Source organism: Pavona decussata, unplaced genomic scaffold (assembly GCF_977016875.1).
Source record: "Pavona decussata unplaced genomic scaffold, jaPavDecu1.1 SCAFFOLD_140, whole genome shotgun sequence".
NCBI lineage: Eukaryota > Metazoa > Cnidaria > Anthozoa > Scleractinia > Agariciidae > Pavona > Pavona decussata.
The window spans coordinates 647842-666564 of NW_028145553.1; the positions used below are offsets into that span (position 1 = coordinate 647842).

The window sequence follows — 18723 nt, forward strand, 5'->3', positions numbered from 1 at the left end:
TTTTGCTAGAAGGACACGATTAGGGACAATCCATTACGTAATTTATGCTAGCAATCAATTAGTGATTGCTGGCTGATAATTTTTTTTGCTTTTCTTCTTATTTTCGTTATTCCTTCTTCTTTTATCACAAAAGATTGAAGTCCAAATGCAGAAATAAAAGTTTCATTACCACTCCAAACTGACTATCATCAAACAAAATTACACGTTACACAGTTACACATTTAAAAACAAAAGGTACCATTTATTTACACCTCACTTCATGGTATGTTACAAATCTACTTGCAAGTAAATATAAATTTACTTATGTCACAAAACAGTCTGTCCCTTGTAATGTTAATTTCATTACACTGACGTGCTAAAAAAATTCAAAAGAGTGAAATCAGTTGAAAATATATTGTAAAACAGATTTATTTGCAAGCAATAGTTTCACCCTACAATGTGCTAATTTTCTTAAGCCGCCTGTTTAACAGGATTCAGCTGCTTAAACAGTAATATAAGAGACAATAAATTTAAGGAATAATCTTGGCCTTTTAAGCCCCTCAAAAACATTTCATTAACAAAACCTGTTACAAGCAAAAAACATAACTGTTTGGTACTACAGTAATAAAACAATATATAATGTAGATTACTAGAATACGATAAATGTCATAACATATTAGTTTTGAACTGCTCCACAGCACATTCGTTTACAAAATCTCTGTTGCCCAAGAAAAAAATCAAATAAAAGACATCACTTGAGTGGTAACCTGCTGCTGATCTCTACGAAACGCTACAAATTCTAAAAATCGTCTTTTTATACAAAAATACAGACATTTCTGAATCAACAATCAGGATTTTATCGATGTTGCTTCACAGGTGAGATATCATATGAGCTCAAATATCTGGATTCGGTTGTTCCAGAAGTCAGACACAACTATCCTTCCATCACTAAGATTTGCTGTGGACACTGGCCGATTTAACTCTCCTTTCCCACTGCCTTTTGTTCCAAACTTTGTTACAAACTTTCCGCTCAGCTCGAACACCTGAACCCTGTGATTCCCTGAATCACAAACCATCAGATGTCCGTCTCTGTTAACCGACAAGCAACCAGGATGACTGAACTCACCTTCCTTGTTCCCCTCCTTACCGAATTTAAACACAAAATTTCCCTCCACATCAAACACTTTGATACAGTGTTCATTCCTGTCTGAGACTATAAAATATTGCTCCGTCTGGATACAGTGATAGGGACGGGACAAAGAGCCTTGTCCGCCAAATTTACGTTTGAACTGACCACGAGGGGAAACTATCTTAATTAATTTGTTACCTTCATCAGCAACAATAATATCACCGTTACTGGTGATAGATAAACCTCCAGGATTCTTAAGCTGGTGATCAAGGTTTCCTTCCTCACCAAACTTGCGCAGAAACTCACCATTCCCACTGAACACCTGGACCCTGTTGTTTTCACGGTCCGCCACTATAATGTTGCCATTGTTATCAAAAGCTATCCCTGAAGGTTGGTTAAATTCACCCGGATTACATCCCCCCCTACCAAACGATCTTAAGTGGGTACCGTCACTTCTGAATACCGATACCCTGTGGTTAACATTCTCAGTTAAGAAAAATTCATTTTGATTATTTACTGCCACCCCCCACGTTCCACTAAGACTTCCACCAGACTCACCAAATTCTCCAAAAGATAGCACAGGTCTGAACCGTCTGGTTTGGATCTGACCCTCAAAAGAACTCCCACGGACATGTTTTCTTTCAAACCCAGTAATTGCTTTACTATTTTCTATTCCTTCTGCACCTGATTGCTGCGTCTTAATTTTGTTAAAAACAGTTTTTACAGAACCGATCCCCTTAGTGTTTAACATGTTAACAAGTTTTGTATTTTCAGTGAAACTAAACCGAGGGATGCGTTCAACGTCAATTTTACCTTGGGCTCCTTGTTCCTTAAAGATTGTGTCAAATGTTTCATTAAATCCCACGATTTCAGCGCTGGAGCTTCGTCTCAAAAGTTTTTGCGTTTCCTCGAGAGCTGATTCAAAGATATGAAGTTCATTTTCAGCTTCGCCTTTTTTGAACGCAAAACACTCGAGCGATTCTTTCGCTTGGTTATCAACTGCGCCAAAAATGTCCTGCTTCCTCGCTTCAATGATTGCCATCATCTGATCTGCAGTCGCCTGCACTTTGCTTTTTACGTCAGCTACTTGCACCTGAACATCAATGCTGTTTTGGTCGAGTTCGCTGATTTCATTTCTCTTTTCCTCTGCTTTCTCGTTAAGCGATTCAATCAGAGACTCCATTCTTAGCCTATGTTCAATTGCTCCATCTTCCAGAAGCATCTTGGTGTGACCGTCGTGAAGTGTTACAACACAAGAATTGCAAATGGCGACTTTACAGTCCTTGCAGAAGAACTTCAGCGCTTCGTTTTCGTGTCGTTTAATCTGGCAAAACGCTGGTCGCTTTAACACGTCTTCAATGTCCTGATCTTGGAAATCCTTTATCGCCAGCACTCGATGTTCTTTATTTGCTCGGATTAAGTTGTGTGGCGAGATGCACTCTTCACACCAGAACCCACAGCACTGGAAACAGTAGAAACAGTTGGCGCTTCTCTTGTCGAAGTTTCCACATTTCACGCCAGTTGTGCTGCACTCTTTAATGGCCAACACATCCAGGAGGCTGTTAATTCGGAAGTTGGTGGGAAACTCGCTGGGATTTCCACTTCCTGGGATCCTAATTTCCTTGCGACATTCTGGACATGATATGACATCTTGACTTGGACTCGTTCGATGAATCCCGTTCAGACATTTAAGACAGAAGTTGTGCAAGCAAGGCAGCTGTTTTGGCTCGGTAAAGGGGCACATACACACGGAACAGGATACTTCATCATGAAGATTATCGAGCAAAGTCTTAATATCCATAATGAAGGACTCAAAACAGCGATTGCAATCGAAGGTTTTGAATTCAAAATGATGCAGTTGAGAGATCAATGAAGTTTTGTCTTGTGACGGGATGTGTTTTTTCTATGAGACTTATTGACCAGTATTGACCAATCACAGGGCACCCATGGAAATGTTTTGACGGTTTCAAAAATATCCTGAATTTCTAGGAATTGTTTATTATGCGTTCAAGAAAGCATAACCTTTTAAGAAGCTGTCAACATGTTTTCACATGGGATTGCCTTAGGATCATGTTTGAGAGATTTAATTTTCTGCGTCTGTTTTCCTTTACACTCGTCAGGTTTTATCCGTTGAATTTGGCCTCCTTTTTGCACCAACAGTGGCGTAAATAAGACTTTTTAAAAGTTAACCGAGAAAAAGGTTTTGATTTCCAATATCACGCAGTCAAAACACGGGACGAAATCGAGCATCTTGAAATCCAAACGACCTTTTTAGTATCTACGAAAGCTCGTTTGACACAAACGCGTTTGGGTTTGCACGAAATGATTATTCAACTATAAATGCTAGCCTATGAACTAAACCTTCCGGTGGGGAGAAGGGTGAAAAGAAAAGGCCCTCTCTGGGCGGCTTTCTTAACCCCTGTAGGTAAACCGTTACAATGCTACATTGAATTAGCTTTCCAGGGCATGTATTTTTGACTGAAGGCTGATTTCATGGTAATAACAGAAATATACTATTTGTTCCGCTATCTATTTATTACTGATTAGGTCATTTACGGAATAGAATCCGGTGCTTTTATTTTCGTTACGCAAACAAAGAACAGTTACTGATTTTTACAATACTTAAAATTATAGGTGTTTAAAATACAAACCGCAGCGAAAAGGGGAAATCATTCCAGATATCGCATTTTTGATCATTTTGGACGCGTGTTTTTTATGTTAAAAATCAGGGGAGTTGTTGTCTGTACGAAGGTTTCTTTTTAGTTCTCACTTAAATTAGGGGTTGAGGTGTCGAAATAAAATTCCTACAAAAGGTACGTCCTGCAGTTTCATTTTGTGGGCCGCGTGGCTCGATCCTGACACACACTCTTCCAAAACGTTTCGACACAACCACTTCATTCAGTTGCCACATAAAAAGTATATCTAAACAAACCATAAATGTTTTTTGTGACAAGCTAAAAGATGACAAAAACCCGAAACTCTGAATTTGGGAAAACCACAGCGCCAAGATGTTTAGAGATGCCGGATGTTTTGCAAACCTGGATACATCCAGGACCTGCAAAATACTTGACTGACGGCACGACTGATCCTTACGGCAGTAAAATAGACGAAACCAAAAAGAAGTTGGATATATAATCTGAAAAAGAAATGGGAAACAAATCTTCGTCGGAGGCTGACAAGACGTGCAACTGGATTTTTGTTTTTAAACAAGCTAAGACGGAAAGAAAAGTGGTGAAGAAGGCTGGTTTTCTCCAGCCGAACTATAGTACTCTTTAAAACGTAATTCTACGTTGTATCGGTCTATGCTTCTATTATCATATGTATTTTTTAAGACGATCAGATCAACAATTGATCCAACGTTTCCCAGCAGGATTATCGTCCAGGCGGTATCCTCCAGAGGCTCAAGAAAAGCCTCGTTGATAACGTTTGCAAGTTCCTGATCGCTAAGGTCTACGATACCTCGATATGAATGTGACTGCATGGTAACGTTTCCCGGGCTTGTGTGGAATCCACACAAGCGTTTGACCTCTTTCCACCACACCTTGGTGTTTTCGTCCCAGGCGCGTAGCTGAGGTTTTGATGGGGGTGTTCGTTGAGCCCAAATCTTCTGAGCGCCGGAGGCGCTCTTACTAGGGAGATCCGGGGGCATGCTCCCGCGGGACGTTTTGACATTTCCTGCATTTTGAGACCCATTTTAGGCAAATAACAACTTTGTTTTACAGCAACTTTTTAAGCTACATACAGCGTTTCGACGGCATTATTGTTTCAACTTACACAAGAAAGTTCAATGTACATCCCGTGCCCTGTCAAGTTCTAGCTATCCGATCTGCTGATAGTCATACACCAAGCTGGTAAACTGCATCATTTTCATTTGTAAGCCTTCGAACAAATTGACTGTCTCGTCAATATTGACAGGCATATCATATTTGGTATGCATTAGAGCCAGGGCGGACAGCCTACTCTCTCCCATGGTACACCTCATGTAGTTGTTCAACCTTCTCATTGTGCTTATGGAACGTTCACATTCACATGCGGAGGAAAAGAGTTGTGGAGAGGGTAGGTCATCTTGATAGAGATCCACCAAATCAGTGAGCTGCTGAAAATTGACCTGGCTTTCTCTAACTGACAGAGGAAACTAGCCCAAGCAGTATACAGACCCTTAAAATTTTGAATCTCCACGGGTTCTTGACAATTTTTGTTTTTATTGAGGATAAGCCATTAAAGAACGGGTTTATATCTCTATTTTTTTTTGGTTGATGTATTTCGACCACAGGAACTTTATTTAAAAGCTTTTCTTCCGCCATTATTGATCTTCAAAGGGGGTTCGTTCGAACCCCTCGAACCCCCCCTCCTACGCGCCTGCGTCCTTCGTGTGCTCAACGTTGGACTTGTAGAACGAAGCCTTGCATGTTTTTCTCTCACGATTTACAGCATTCCTGTAGAATTTGGTACAGCGGCGACTCCGCGCCACTTTCGATTGAGAATGAGTGCCTTGAGGTGATCGGTCATCCAACGAGCATCAGATATATTAACGCGAACTCTTTTGATGGGCATTAGAAGGTCAAGACCAGTGTGCAGCACATTGTTGAATATGCCGAGCATATCCTGACAGCACTTTGCGGGGGAGAACAGCACTAACCAATCCATTTTGTACAGGTATCTTCCCAGTTCGGCTCTCCTGCTCACCCGCTTGTCGTGATTGAACACATATTTAGATTACTGACCACAGTTCTCTCTCAGTTTGGCCTCCACACTGATGGTGTTATGATCAGAGAGGCCAAAGGGCGGCAAGCACTGGGGATCATCATAATAACAATGCAGATTGGTGAGGAGAAGATCTAACACTGCGTCCTTTCTGGTCGGAATTTTCACAATTTGTTTAAGTCGGAAGTGCTTTTTGATTCATTTCACGTCAAGACGATTAAAGTCCCCTGCTACAATAACAGCGCATATTAGGAAGCGCGACTCGACAGGCAACAGAGACTGGAACAAGTGTTCTTGGATAGAAACGTTTTGGGCGGCAGTCCAGTGAGCAAAGCGGTCGCCGTTGCTTGTGCTGTCCGTGTTCTAGCTGTTAATTTTCGGAACTTCTGTAAAAATTATCATCAAATTTTGATAATTGCAACCTTCTACTCTGACTGGCTGGCCACGTGATTCACGGATTTTTTTTTTTATATATATATATAAAATTAGGGGTAAACAATTATTTTTCAGATATAACTAAGCAACAATCATGGAAAAAAGCTTTAGAGTATATAGCAATGTATGGCATTTTTCCCAAAGTGGGAGCTAATTTATATCTCTGAATAATGCGTGGTTTAAATACTCCTTATTTTGTTTTGATTTTTAAAACCCTTTGCTACGGATTTGCTTTTTCCGCATACTTACAAACCGCGCAAAAATATCATTGTTTTAATAGTAAAAGTCTCTATTAACATACGCGTGACTTTACAAATGTTCATGTTCAAAACTTCAACGAGTTTCTTGGACCACCTCGACTGCTGCGCAGAACATATGCGCAGTAGCTAAAAGAGGACAGACTCTAGCGCGGTGTTAAGTTTCACGTTACTGACATCACTCCGTATTCTGTAAAATTAAGCCAACAAAGAAAATATTGAGCCTACCGATACCTACATGGGGTCGCGATTTATTCGCTGGCTAAAACGTATCAACTCTTTGAACAACCGTACCGGGATGTGGGCGATAGTTTTGTACTACACCTTACAGCCCCTGACTATGACTCAAGCACGCGTTCGTTTTCATAAAATTCAAAGTGTGTAATTTTGACAACACACATGCCGAAATGTTTTTTGTTGTATTTTGTGCCCGTAAAACATTTTAATTTAGACTGTATTTGAAAATGACTTCTACGCAGACGCTCTTTCATTTTGGGTATGGATCAGTCACGCATTCCTCAGTCTACGAACGTCGTGTGTGACCGGGAGGGGGGAATGCGTGACGGGCCCAAAGACAAAGAGCATCTGGGTTGAAGACTATATTTGGAAGAGATACTTAAAGGTACAAAACTACTTGTGAAACCGGAGTTTTCTCCCTACTACAAACTGATCATTCAAATAATAACCTTAAAAAATTCACGCCTCACGCAAAGTTCAATAACAAAATTACCATTTATTTATATTTCACCCATAAGGGCCAAACAAACTGGAATACAAATTATTATGAATTACAATCAAGTGAACATCTACATAAGTCACAAAATGCATCACTTAAACTATCAAATATTTACAAAGAAGTTAATTAAGAAAGTAGGTAAAAAAGATTTTGGTTAAATTTATTTATAACCAAGTGGTTTGTATTACAAGTTTTTTACTTCGTTGGGCTAATTGTTTGACAAGTTTTGTAAATCTCCTAACTAAAAGATAAAGAAAACTAAGAATAAAACAGCAAAAATTTGATAAGAAACTCTTGAAATCACTTTTGTAGAACCTCATTATTTACAATCACTAGTTTCACCCTACAATGTACTCATTTTCTTTGGTCGTCTGCTTAACAATATTCAGCTGCTTAAAGTAATGAACTTTTAAGCCCCTTGAAAACAATCCATTAACAAATTCTATGTTACAAGCAAAAACCTAACTGATTTGTGATAAACTAACAATATATAATGAAGATTTTAGTTTAGTAAAATGCAATATAACAAATGTCATAAGCCCACAACATATTCATTTACCAAATCTCTGTTGCACAAGGAAAACAATCAAATAAAAGACATCACTTGAAATATAACCTGCTACTGACCTCTAGGAAATGCTACAAATACGTTTATTTCTTAATTAAACTAGTTTACTTCCAAAAGTACAGACATTTCTGAGTCAACAATGAGTTTTTTATCAACATTATATCACAGGTGAAATATTATATAAGCTCAAGTATCTGGATTCGGTTGTTTAAGCCGTCAGACACAACTATCCTCCCATCACCAAGACTTGCTGTAGAAACAGGATAATCAAACTCTCCTATCTCGCTTCCTTGTCTTCCAAACTTTGTTATAAACTTTCCGCTCGGTTCGAACAACTGAATCCTGTTATTCCTGAAATCACAAACCATCAGATGTCCGTCTCTGTTAACCGACAAGTAACCAGGACGATTGAACTCACCCTCCTTGTTCCCCTTCTTACCGAATTTAAACACAAAATTTCCCTCCAGATCAAACACTTTGATACAGTGTTCACCCTCGTCTGAGACTAGAAAATATTGCTCCGTCTGGATACAGTGACAGGGAAGGGATAACGAGCCTTGTACGCCAAATTTACGTTTGAATTGCCCACCAGGGGAAAATATCTTAATTAATTTGTTAGCTTTAGCTACAACAATGATATCACCGTTACTGGTGACAGATAAACCTTCAGGATTCTGAAGGTGGCGACCAAGGATTCCTAACTCACCAAACTTGGAAAGAAACTTACCATTCTCACTGAACTCTTGGACCCTGTTGTTGCCACGGTCCGCCACTATAATGTTGCCATTGTTATCAAAAGCTATCCCTGAAGGGCAGTTAAATTCACCCGGATTACGTCCCTCCCTACCAAACGATCTTAAGTGGGTACCGTCACTACTGAATACCGATACCCTGTGGTTTCTAAACTCAGCTACTGCTATTTCATTTCGATTATTCACTGCAACTCCACATGGTCTATTCAGCTGTCCAAAAAACTCACCGAATTCTCCAAAAGATAGCACAGGTCTGAACCCCCTGGTTTGGATCTGAACCTCAAAAGAACTGCCACGGACATGTTTTCCTTCAAACCCCGTAATTGCTTTACTATTTTCTTTACCTTCTGCGCCTAATTTCTGCGTCGCAATTGTGTTAAAAACAGTTTTTAATGAACCGATACCCTCAGTGTTTAACATGTTTACAAGTTTTGTATTTTCAGTGAACTGACTAAACCGAGGGATGCATTCAACGTCACTTTTACCTTGGGCTCCTTGTTCCTGAAGGATTGTGCCAAATGTTTCGTTAAATCCCAGGATTTCAGCGCTGGAACTTCGTCTCAAGAGTTTTTGGGTTTCCTCTATAGCTGATTCAATGATATGAAGTTCATTTTCAGCTTCGCCTTTTCTCAGCGCGAAACACGCGAGCAATTCTTTCTCTTGGCTTTCAACTGCGCCAAAAATGTCCTGCTTCCTCGCTTCAATGATTGCCATCATCTGATCTGCAGTCGCCTGCACTTGGCTTTTTACGTCAGCTACTTGCACCTGAACATCAATGCTGCTTTGGTTGAATTCGCTGATTTCATTTCTCTTTTCCTCTGCTTTCTCGTTAAGCGATTTTATCAGAGACTCCATTCGTAGCCTGTGTTCATTTGCTCCATCTTCCAGAAGCACTTTGGCGTGACCGTCGTGAAGTGTTACAACACAAGAATTGCAAATGGCGACTTTACAGTCCTTGCAGAAGAACTTCAGCGCTTTGTTTTCGTGGCGTTTATTTTGGCAAAACGCTGGTCGCTTTAACAAGTCTTCAATGTCCGCATCTTGAAAGTTTTTTATCGCCAACACTCGATGTTCTTTATTTCCTCGGATTATATTATGTCCGGTGATGCAGTCTTCACACCAGAAGAAGCAACACTGGAAACAGTAGAAACAGTTGGCGCTTCTCTTGTCGCAGTTTCCACATTTCACGCCAGTTGTACATGTATTGCACTCTTTAATGGCCAACACATCCAGGAGGCTGTTTATTCTGAAGTTGGTGGGAAACTCGCTGGGATTTCCACTTCCTGGGATCCTAATTTCCTTGCGACATTCTGGACATGATATGACATCTTGACTTGGACTCGTTCGATGAATCCCGTTCAGACATTTAAGACAGAAGCTGTGCAAACAAGGCAGCTGTTTTGGCTCGGTAAAGGGGCACATACACATAGAACAGGATACTTCATCATGAAGATTATCAAGCAAAGTCTTAATATCCATAATGAGGGACTCAAAACAGCGATTGCAATCGAAGGTTTTGAATTCAATATGATGCAGTTGAGAGATCAATGAAGTTTTGTCTTGTGACGGGATGTGCTTTTTCTATGAGACTTATTGTAGTATTGACCAATCACAGAGCGTCCATGGAAATGTTTTGACGGTTTCAAAAATATCCTGAATTTCTAGGAATTGGTTATTTAATATGCGCTCAAGAAAGCATGACCTTTTAAGAAGCTGTCAAGATGTTTTCATATCATACTCCCTTAGGGGAATGTTTAGAGATCTTTAATTTTCTGCCTCTGTATTCCTTTATACTTGTGAGGTTCTGTCCTTTAAAGTTTAGTTTCTTTTTGCCCCAGCAAAGGCGTAAAGAAGACTTTAAATCAACCGAGAAAAAGGTTTTGATTTCTAATATTACGCTGTCAAAACACGGAATGAAATCGAGCTTCTTTCAATGTACCCTGTCTTTTAGGAGACATAAAATTATGAATTATGAAAGGGAAAACGCTTGATCTCCACCCTTGGTTCAAACTGCACGTTCTGGGGGGGGGGGGGGGGGGGACAGGCCAAAGTATTTGTTGTATATGACTTCTTATACCTTGATAAGTTTTTTACGCCGTTTATTCATCCAGCAGCGGATGGTAAAACACAAACAACTTTAACCTTGCTCTTGGGTTGGGTACTGACTGAGTTTGATTTTTATTGTAAAATAATGAGTCAGGTGCTTTTATTCCTCATGAGGAACAGAAGCCACAGGCCACTTTATTCGTCAGCTACTGATGCCCTAGTAACTTTAAAGTGGCTGACCCTAGAACAACGTAGATCTTACCATCGTTGTATATATGTTTACAAGTGCATTAATGGACTTGTGGACCACTCTATGAAATTACTAACAAATAGTGACATTCATAAATATAATACAAGGAACAAAGACATGCTCAGACTACCCTATGTTACCAGAAATTGGGGAAAGCAGAGAGTTTGTCATTACTCTCTAAAAGACTGGACTGAATTAGAGAGAGACCAGAAATGCACCGAATATTGCTACTTTTAAGCGAAACGTGTTTGCCAGATTTTTTAATTAACCCTATCGGTAAGAATTTCGCTTTGATCATTTTTTATCAATTTAAAGTTTTTAATCCCAGCGATGATATCTTTGTAGTTTCAGCTTCTAGTTTGAATTGCTGTTTCTATCAGTTTGTAGTTTTGTCTTATGTATTGTATTTTTTAACCTTTTGTATATTTAATCTTTATAGGACCTTTCTGAAAACCACGTTACGTGATGGAAGCTTCCTAATACAAGATTATTATTTTGACTTCTTGACAATGGGTGAAGAGAGCCACTACAACACTCTTTTCTGTGGCTTTTCTATAATCTTTACTGTTCATCTTCTCAACAATCTCTAACTCTCACTGAAAATATTTGTTCACTTCTTTTTATTCTGACCATCATTTAACACCTGTCAAGCGAAGTACGTTTGCGCATTCAGCCAATATTAACAAATTTTTGTTTACAACGTTAGCTCCAACGAAATTATTTTTCGTTTAAATTCTTACTCAGTTCTGGTTTTGATATGATCAAATTGCCGCGTACAGTAGTCAACTCTCCCTAAAGCGGACACCCTCTGGACCAGCTCCAGGTGTCCGCCTTAGAGAGGTGTCCGCTTTATAGAGAGTTAAGTTAAAGAGAAACATGAGAAATTCGGTCGGGACCAGCCATCACCGTCAGCCTTAAAGAGGTGTCCGCTTTACAGTGGTGTCCGCTTAGAGAGAGTACTTTCTTTCTGTTAGATAGTCTGTCAGCCACGCTAGCTTTTGGATTTAAGTATCTCATGTGACTCGCTGTCAAAAGCTTTCTGGAAATCTATAAAACCCACACGGCGACAACAAGTTCCGCGTCGACAGCTTATATATTTCCATATTACAGTTATGTGTAATAATAAAAACTCTGTTGAGACCCAGTTTCGGTAGACTCATTGATATTAGTAACATAAAGATGATTATTTCCAATCAGACATGTTTTACCATTGAATCAGTAATACAAGATTCCAGGACCTTACTTGGTACACTCAACAGAGATATTGGGCGACAATTTACGCTTCTTCATCCGTATTCGCTAAACGACAGGAAATACATGGGTCACGTGACGTACCATCTTCTGTTAACAATGTGTTGCCCAGTTTATTATGTGGATTACAGTCAGTACTCAGTTCAGCGCACATGGCGTACATGGTAGGGATTTCACGAGCCGAAGTATAGAAAAAGGAGGGGAAAATTGTCATTTAGGTATTTAAAGGGGCTCGGCTTTCAAAATATCTAGAACAGACCGAACGAAAAAAGATAGAGTGTTCCTGTTGTAGGTGTGAAAGGGGTACCATTTCCTATAGAAGGTATGGGAAAGGGTTACCTCTCCTGTCAAAAATGATATATAAAAGGGAAAGGGTTCGGACCTCGGAGCGAAGCCTCCCCGTTTAAAACTTTCTTGAGTTACCCGTCTCCTCCCCGGGAATCTAACGTCAAATATAATGGAAATGGTAACTTATTCTGTTTTATTTTCACAGACATGTCTACTTTCAGTTCGACCAGCAGTTTTTTTAAAATGTGTTCCCGTTGTTTGAATTTATAAGCGGAAATACATGAAATAGTAATTCCTAGGCCTACCATCAATCTCGCCTTCTTGTTCCTTAACCCCGCTTAAGTAACTTACTCGCACGCTACCACGATAACGATAACTATACGCTCAAACCACTGGCAGTTAAAACGTTGCCCACCCTCGGAGACCGAGCCTTCGCTACTGCGGCTCCTCGATTGTGAAATGGACTACTGTACCTCTGGAACTCAGGAGGGAACACAGTAGTAACATTTTTAAACAGAAACTTAAGACTCTCCTTTTTAAAAGAGCATATCTTAATTAGTCCTTTAGAATAACTTTTATACAATTTTTAATTTTTAACAGAATTAGTTGGCATGATGTTTATGTTCTAATTTTTATGCCTTTAAAGTTTACTTTTTAAAACTATATATATATATATTGTTCAATTAATACTATTTGTAAGACGCATTTGAAAACTTCAGCTGAATTTGCGCTTAAGAAATGATGATGATGATGATGATGATTATTATTATTATTATCACCAACTGCACCCTCCTGGAACTGTACAGTAGTGATACCATTTTTAGTTTTACTACGATTTAATTGAATGAGTGAGCATTAAGTAGCACAGAAAATGGTGAGATTTATGTTGAATAACAAAACGTTTTGTATGAACATCTTGGCTTCTTTCACGCCTTAAGGGTAAACTTGGATTACAGTTATTGACAAGGCTAGGACAATAATGCTAGACTCCTTAATAACCTCCCAGAAAATAGTAGAAAATTCAAAAATTGCACTTAACTTTCCTAAAAGTGTCCAAGACCGCTTTACTGCACTAGTGACCGTGCTCTTTTTTAAGGGAGAGAGGGGGCTGGTGGGATTTGGGGGTAAGTCCACGCGAAAAAAAAAGAATCACTTTTGAAGGGGGCCTACCCAAAAATAAAATAAGCAACAGGGGGGGGGGGGGGGGGGGGGAGGTCGAGCAAAATTCTGAGATAGAGAAGTGGACTGAAATTTTCACAGATTGATGAGAAATTCCCCTGCTTATTCCAGGAAGTACGAACATCTGTTATGTGCTAAAACAGTTCCAAAGTACATGTAACAATAAAACTCCTTAACAACATTTGTTTCAAACAGGTGACAGGCCAAACACGACTCCCGCTGGTTGCTACATGTACCTTACACCTCTGGATAGTGTTCTCACGAATATGTCTCCGAGAGGTTTTTCCTTTTTATCAAAATGTGGTGAGATCTCTCTGCTGAATGGTCCTTCGTGATCTTGATCATGAAGGAAAATACTCAAATTGACTGAATGGAGGTTTTCTTATCATTTGGAGCCGTCTGGACAAGTTTCTTTATTCCATTGTGTATGCTAACTCTGTGGCATTTGTTTTATAAGTTTTTCGGCTCGAGTTAACTGCAAGCAGGTGACACTATAAATAAATGTTATATATAACTTAGACAATGGATCCTATGTTTGTTTATCACGAATAGAGTCTAATAGGTCCACGTCTTTACAAAGCTGTTCATCGTTGTCTCTCAGTTTCGAGAGCTATGGCTTCTTGCAGTTGTTTTCAGTTCCCTTGCCTCATGGCCTCAACAATTGAGGTATTGCGTTCTTAGAGCTGGCATGTACCTCCATTGCTTTGTGTCGGGAACTGTCTTGTAAATCTCAAGGATGCTGCAGTGATTTCTTTGGCAAGTGTCTGAAGTTGTTTCACAGGCAAGACTCGAGTTTCGGTCCTTCAGCGGACCTTATCAGTTGCCGCTATCAGGTAATCTTTCTTTAATGATTCAATGATAAATCTGCTTCCACTTTTTTACTTATCGAAAGAATCGAACGGTCTTCTTTTTTTTCTTTTAACGTCTGACAGTATAAAATACCAGGTATAACTTTTTTCGTAGAGATGGATGGGGTCATCCCCCAAAAAATCGCTTAAGAGGGGGGTCTTTGGGTAAACTTAACTGGCTGGGGGGTCATACCATTTCCAAATGACACTCCTCCAAAATCCCACCAGCCCCCCTCCTATTCCATAAAAAAATGAACGGTCCCCCATTTTCTCCAATTTTCCGTGAAGTAGTAAGGTAATTTTACAGGGAAAAGCGATAAATGTTCAATTTGCCTCTCTTGTGATTGGTTAATTTTGCTAGAAGGACACGATTAGGGACACTTAATTATGTAATTAATGCTAACAATCAATTAGTGATTACTGGCTGATAATTTGTTTTGCCTTTATTCTTATTGTCGTTATGCCTTCTGCTTTTATCTCAAAAGATTGAAGTCTAAATGCAGATTAAAATTTTCATTCCCACTCCGAACTGACCATCATCAAACTATAATTACACGTGACACACATTCAAAAACAAAAGTTACCATTTATTTACACCTCACTTCATGGTATATTACAAATCTACTTGCAAGTAAATATAAATTTACTTATATCACAAAACGTTCTGTCCATTGTAAAGTTCATTTCATTACATCGACATGTTAAAAACATTCAAAAGAGTGAAATCACTTGAAAATATATTGTAGAACAGATTTATTTACAAGCACTTGCTTCACCCTACAATTAAATGTGCTAATTTTCTTCAGCCGCCTGGATTCAGCTGCTTAAAAAGTAATGTAAGAGACAAAAATTTAAGGAGAAATCTTGGCCTTTTAAGCCCCTAACAACATTTCATTAACAAAACGTCTTACAAGCAAAAAACATGACTGTTTCGTACTATAGTGTTAAACAATATATAATGTAGATTACTAAAATGCGATAAATGTCATATAACATATTAGTTAGCACATTCATTTACAAAATCTCTGTTGCCCAAGAAAAACGATCAAATAAAAGACGTCACTTGAGATGTAACCTGCTACTGACCGCTACGAAACGCTACAAATATAACTATTTCTAAAAAACGTCTTTTTCCACAAAAATACAGAAATTTCTGAATCAACAATGAGTATTTTATCGATGTTGTTTCACAGGTGTGATATCATATCTGCTCAAATATCTGGATTCGGTGGGCCTCGAAGTCAGACACAACTATCCTTCCATCACTAAGATTTGCTGTAGACAATGGACATTCAAATTCTCCTTTTCCACTGCCTTTTGTTCCAAACTTTGTTACAAACTTTCCGCTCAGCTCAAACACCTGAACCCTGTTATTCCCTGAATCACAAACCATCAGATGTCCGTCTCTGTTAACCGACAAGTAACTAGGACAATTGAACTCACCCTCCTTGTTCCCCTTCTTACCGAATTTAAACACAAAATTTCCCTCCAGATCAAACACTTTGATACAGTGTTCACCACTGTCTGACACTATAAAATATTGCTCCGTCTGGATACAATGATGGGGAGAGGACAAAGAGCCTTGTCCGCCAAATTTACGTTTGAGCTGCCCATGAGGTGAAAATATCTTAATTAATTTGTTATTCTCATCAGCAACAATAATATCACTGTTACTGGTGACAGATAAACCTGAAGGATTGTCAAGCTGGTGATCAAGGCTTCCTCTCTCACCAAACTTGGTAAGAAACTCACCATTCCCACTGAACACCTGGACCCTGTTGTTATCATGGTCCGCCACTAAAATGTTGCCATTGTTATCGAAAGCTATCCCTGTAGGGCTGATAAATTCACCGAGATTACGTCCCATTCTACCAAATGATCTCAAGTGGGTACCGTCACTACTGAATACTGATACTCTGGGGTTATTGAACTCAGTTACTGCTATTTCATTTCGATTATTCACTGCCACTCCACATGGGGAATAAAGCTTTCCAACAGACCCACCGAATTCTCCAAAAGATAGACAAGGTCTGAACCATCTGGTTTGGATCTGAACCTCAAAAGAACTGCCACGGGCATGTTTTCCTTTAAACCCAGTAATTTCTTTACTATTTTCTTCCAATTCTGCACCTAATTGCTGCATCTTAAATTTGTAAAAAACAGGTTTCACACAACCGATCCCCTCAGTGCTTAACATGTTAACAAGTTTTGTGTTTTCACTGAAACTAAACCGAGGGATACATTCAAGGTCCCTTTTACCTTGGGCTTCTTGTTCCTGAACGATTGTCTCAAATGTTTCATTAAATCCCAGAATTTCAGCACTGGAACTTCGTCTCAAAAGTTCGATGGCTGATTCAATATTTTTAAGTTGATTTTCAGCTTCACCTTTTCTCAACGCAAAAAAATCGAGCGATTCTCTTGCTTGGTTATCAGCTGCCCCATAAATGTGCTGCTTTCTCGCTTCAATGATTGCCATCATATGATCTGCAGTCGCCTGCACTTGGCTTTTTACGTCAGCTGCTTGCACCTGAACATCAATGCTGCTTTGGTCGATTTTGCTAATTTCATTTCTCTTTTCCTCTGCTTTCTTGTTAAGCGAGTTAATCAGAGACTCCATTCGTAGCCTGTGTTCATTTGCTCCACCTTCAAGAAGCATCTTGGCGTGTCCTTCGTGCTCTGTCAAAGCACAAGCGTTGCAAATGGCGACTTTACAGTTCTTGCAAAAGAACTCCAGCACTTTATTTTCGTGGCGTTTAATCTGGCAAAACGCTGGTCGCTTTAACACGTCCTCAATGTCCTGATCTTGAAAGTCTTTTATCGCCAACACTCCATGCTCTTTATTTGCTCGAATTATATTATGTCCTGTGATGCAGTCTCCACACCAGAAGAAGCAACACTGGAAACAGTAGAAACAGTTGGCGCTTCTCTTGTCGCAGTTTCCACATTTCACGCCAGCTGTGTTGCACTCTTTTATGGCTAACACATCCAGGAGGCTGTTTATTCTGAAGTTGGTGGGAAACTCTTTGGGATTTCCACCTCCTGGGATCCGATTTTCCTTGCGACATTCTGGACATGATATGACATCTTGACGTGGACTCGCTCGATGAATCCCGTTCAGACATTCAAGACAGAAGCTATGCAAGCAAGGCAGCTGTTTTGGCTCGGTAAAGGGGCACATACACACAGAACAGGACACTTCATCATGAAGACTATCAAGCAAAGTCTTAATATCCATAATAAGGGACGCAAAACGGCGATTGCAATGGAAGTTTCTGAACTCAAAATGATGCAGTTGAGAGATCAACGAAGTTTTGTTTCAGGTGACAGGATGTGTTTTTTTTTTATAAGACTTGTTGTACTACCCCCATACTAGTATTGACCAATCACAGTGCGTCTATGGAAATGTTTTGACCGTTTAAAAGTATCCTAAATTTAGGAATTGTTTATGCGTTCAAGAAAGCATGACCTTTTAAGAAGCTGTGAAGAATTTTTCACATGGGATTGCCTTAAGGGGAATGTTTGAGAGATTTGATTTCCTGCGTCTGTTTCCTTTATACTTTATACTTTTTATTTCTAGTATCTAGACTAGCAGTAATCATAGATTATAGAGTGTGTTCGACACCTTTTATTGAACAAATTTGGCAAAATCGTGCAACACTTCCTGTTCGTTTCAATTTGAGTATTTGTTGTTATTTTTGTTATGTGGCTTTTTCCTGTATATTACCCAAAACTAGAATTTTTTGAGCAGAATATTTGAAGTTTTCTTTTTAAATTAACAACTGTGTGATCGAAAAAACGTTTTGTCTAATTTCTTTGGAATTGTTGAACAAACGGAAAGAAATGTAACAAAACAGTAGGAATTACTTTGATTCCTTTGCCCCAAGTTGCGCGATTGTACGGCCTTCTGTATGACACTTTTTGCGTAGCCTTTTCGTCCTTTTATATCTGTACGTAATGTGTAACTAACCAAGCTGAAATATTTGCAATAAACGTAGCTGAGTTTAAAATTTAAACAGCTTCGTTGTTGAACATAAAAATATTAAATAGGAAGTATTTCGGGTCCGTCTGTTGCGTGACACTGTCCAACTTTAAAATAATGCAAAACATTTTCGGCAAAACGATTTGAATCTTTGAGAAAAATTAAATTAACAGGCCGGCATACTATTTTGGTCTTCTACTCAAAAGGCATTTCACCATAATGCCGCGAAACATACGCGACTATAAGCCGTAAAAATGTCAAACTGAAGCGAGCTAATTTGCATACAGTTTCTCAGTGATGCGTGTATGTTACAAATATTTTT

The 18723-nt window shown here is 39.2% G+C and overlaps 5 protein-coding genes and 1 pseudogene across 5 annotated transcripts in view; all 6 read right to left on the minus strand.

Moving 5' to 3' along the window:
• Positions 1-220: 220 nt before the first annotated feature.
• On the minus strand, positions 221-3180 carry LOC146466829 (E3 ubiquitin-protein ligase TRIM71-like). Its single transcript, XM_085126789.1, has one exon. It carries the CDS (start codon positions 2907-2909, stop codon positions 864-866), a length of 2046 nt encoding a protein of 681 aa, XP_084982915.1. The 5' UTR covers positions 2910-3180; the 3' UTR covers positions 221-863.
• On the minus strand, positions 221-18673 carry LOC146466830 (E3 ubiquitin-protein ligase TRIM71-like). The gene is made up of 2 exons (XM_085126794.1): positions 15345-18673; positions 221-563 (listed from the first exon to the last, which is right to left on the minus strand). The coding sequence occupies exon 1, from the start codon at positions 17655-17657 to the stop codon at positions 15624-15626; it is 2034 nt and encodes a 677-aa protein (XP_084982920.1). The 5' UTR covers positions 17658-18673; the 3' UTR covers positions 221-563; positions 15345-15623.
• Positions 221-18723, minus strand: part of LOC146466827 (E3 ubiquitin-protein ligase TRIM71-like) — a 216952-nt gene continuing 198449 nt past the window's right edge. Inside the window, exon 2 of the mRNA XM_085126784.1 lies at positions 221-563. The gene's annotated coding sequence lies outside the window, so the exon portion shown is untranslated. The remainder of the gene's footprint in view (positions 564-18723) is intronic.
• Positions 221-18723, minus strand: part of LOC146466828 (E3 ubiquitin-protein ligase TRIM71-like) — a 68701-nt gene continuing 50198 nt past the window's right edge. The window contains exons 2-3 of the mRNA XM_085126785.1: positions 15345-15549; positions 221-563 (exon numbers count right to left, since the gene is read on the minus strand). The gene's annotated coding sequence lies outside the window, so the exon portion shown is untranslated. The remainder of the gene's footprint in view (positions 564-15344; positions 15550-18723) is intronic.
• On the minus strand, positions 5460-7934 carry LOC146466831 (uncharacterized; annotated as a pseudogene).
• LOC146466832 (E3 ubiquitin-protein ligase TRIM71-like) lies at positions 7218-10126 on the minus strand. Its single transcript, XM_085126711.1, has one exon. It carries the CDS (start codon positions 10037-10039, stop codon positions 7985-7987), a length of 2055 nt encoding a protein of 684 aa, XP_084982837.1. The 5' UTR covers positions 10040-10126; the 3' UTR covers positions 7218-7984.

Coding starts and splice junctions, on each gene's coding strand:
- LOC146466829 (XM_085126789.1), bottom strand. CDS start 2,909: ATGGATATTAAGACTTTGCTCGATAATCTTCATGATGAAGTATCCTGT.
- LOC146466832 (XM_085126711.1), bottom strand. CDS start 10,039: ATGGATATTAAGACTTTGCTTGATAATCTTCATGATGAAGTATCCTGT.
- LOC146466830 (XM_085126794.1), bottom strand. CDS start 17,657: ATGGATATTAAGACTTTGCTTGATAGTCTTCATGATGAAGTGTCCTGT.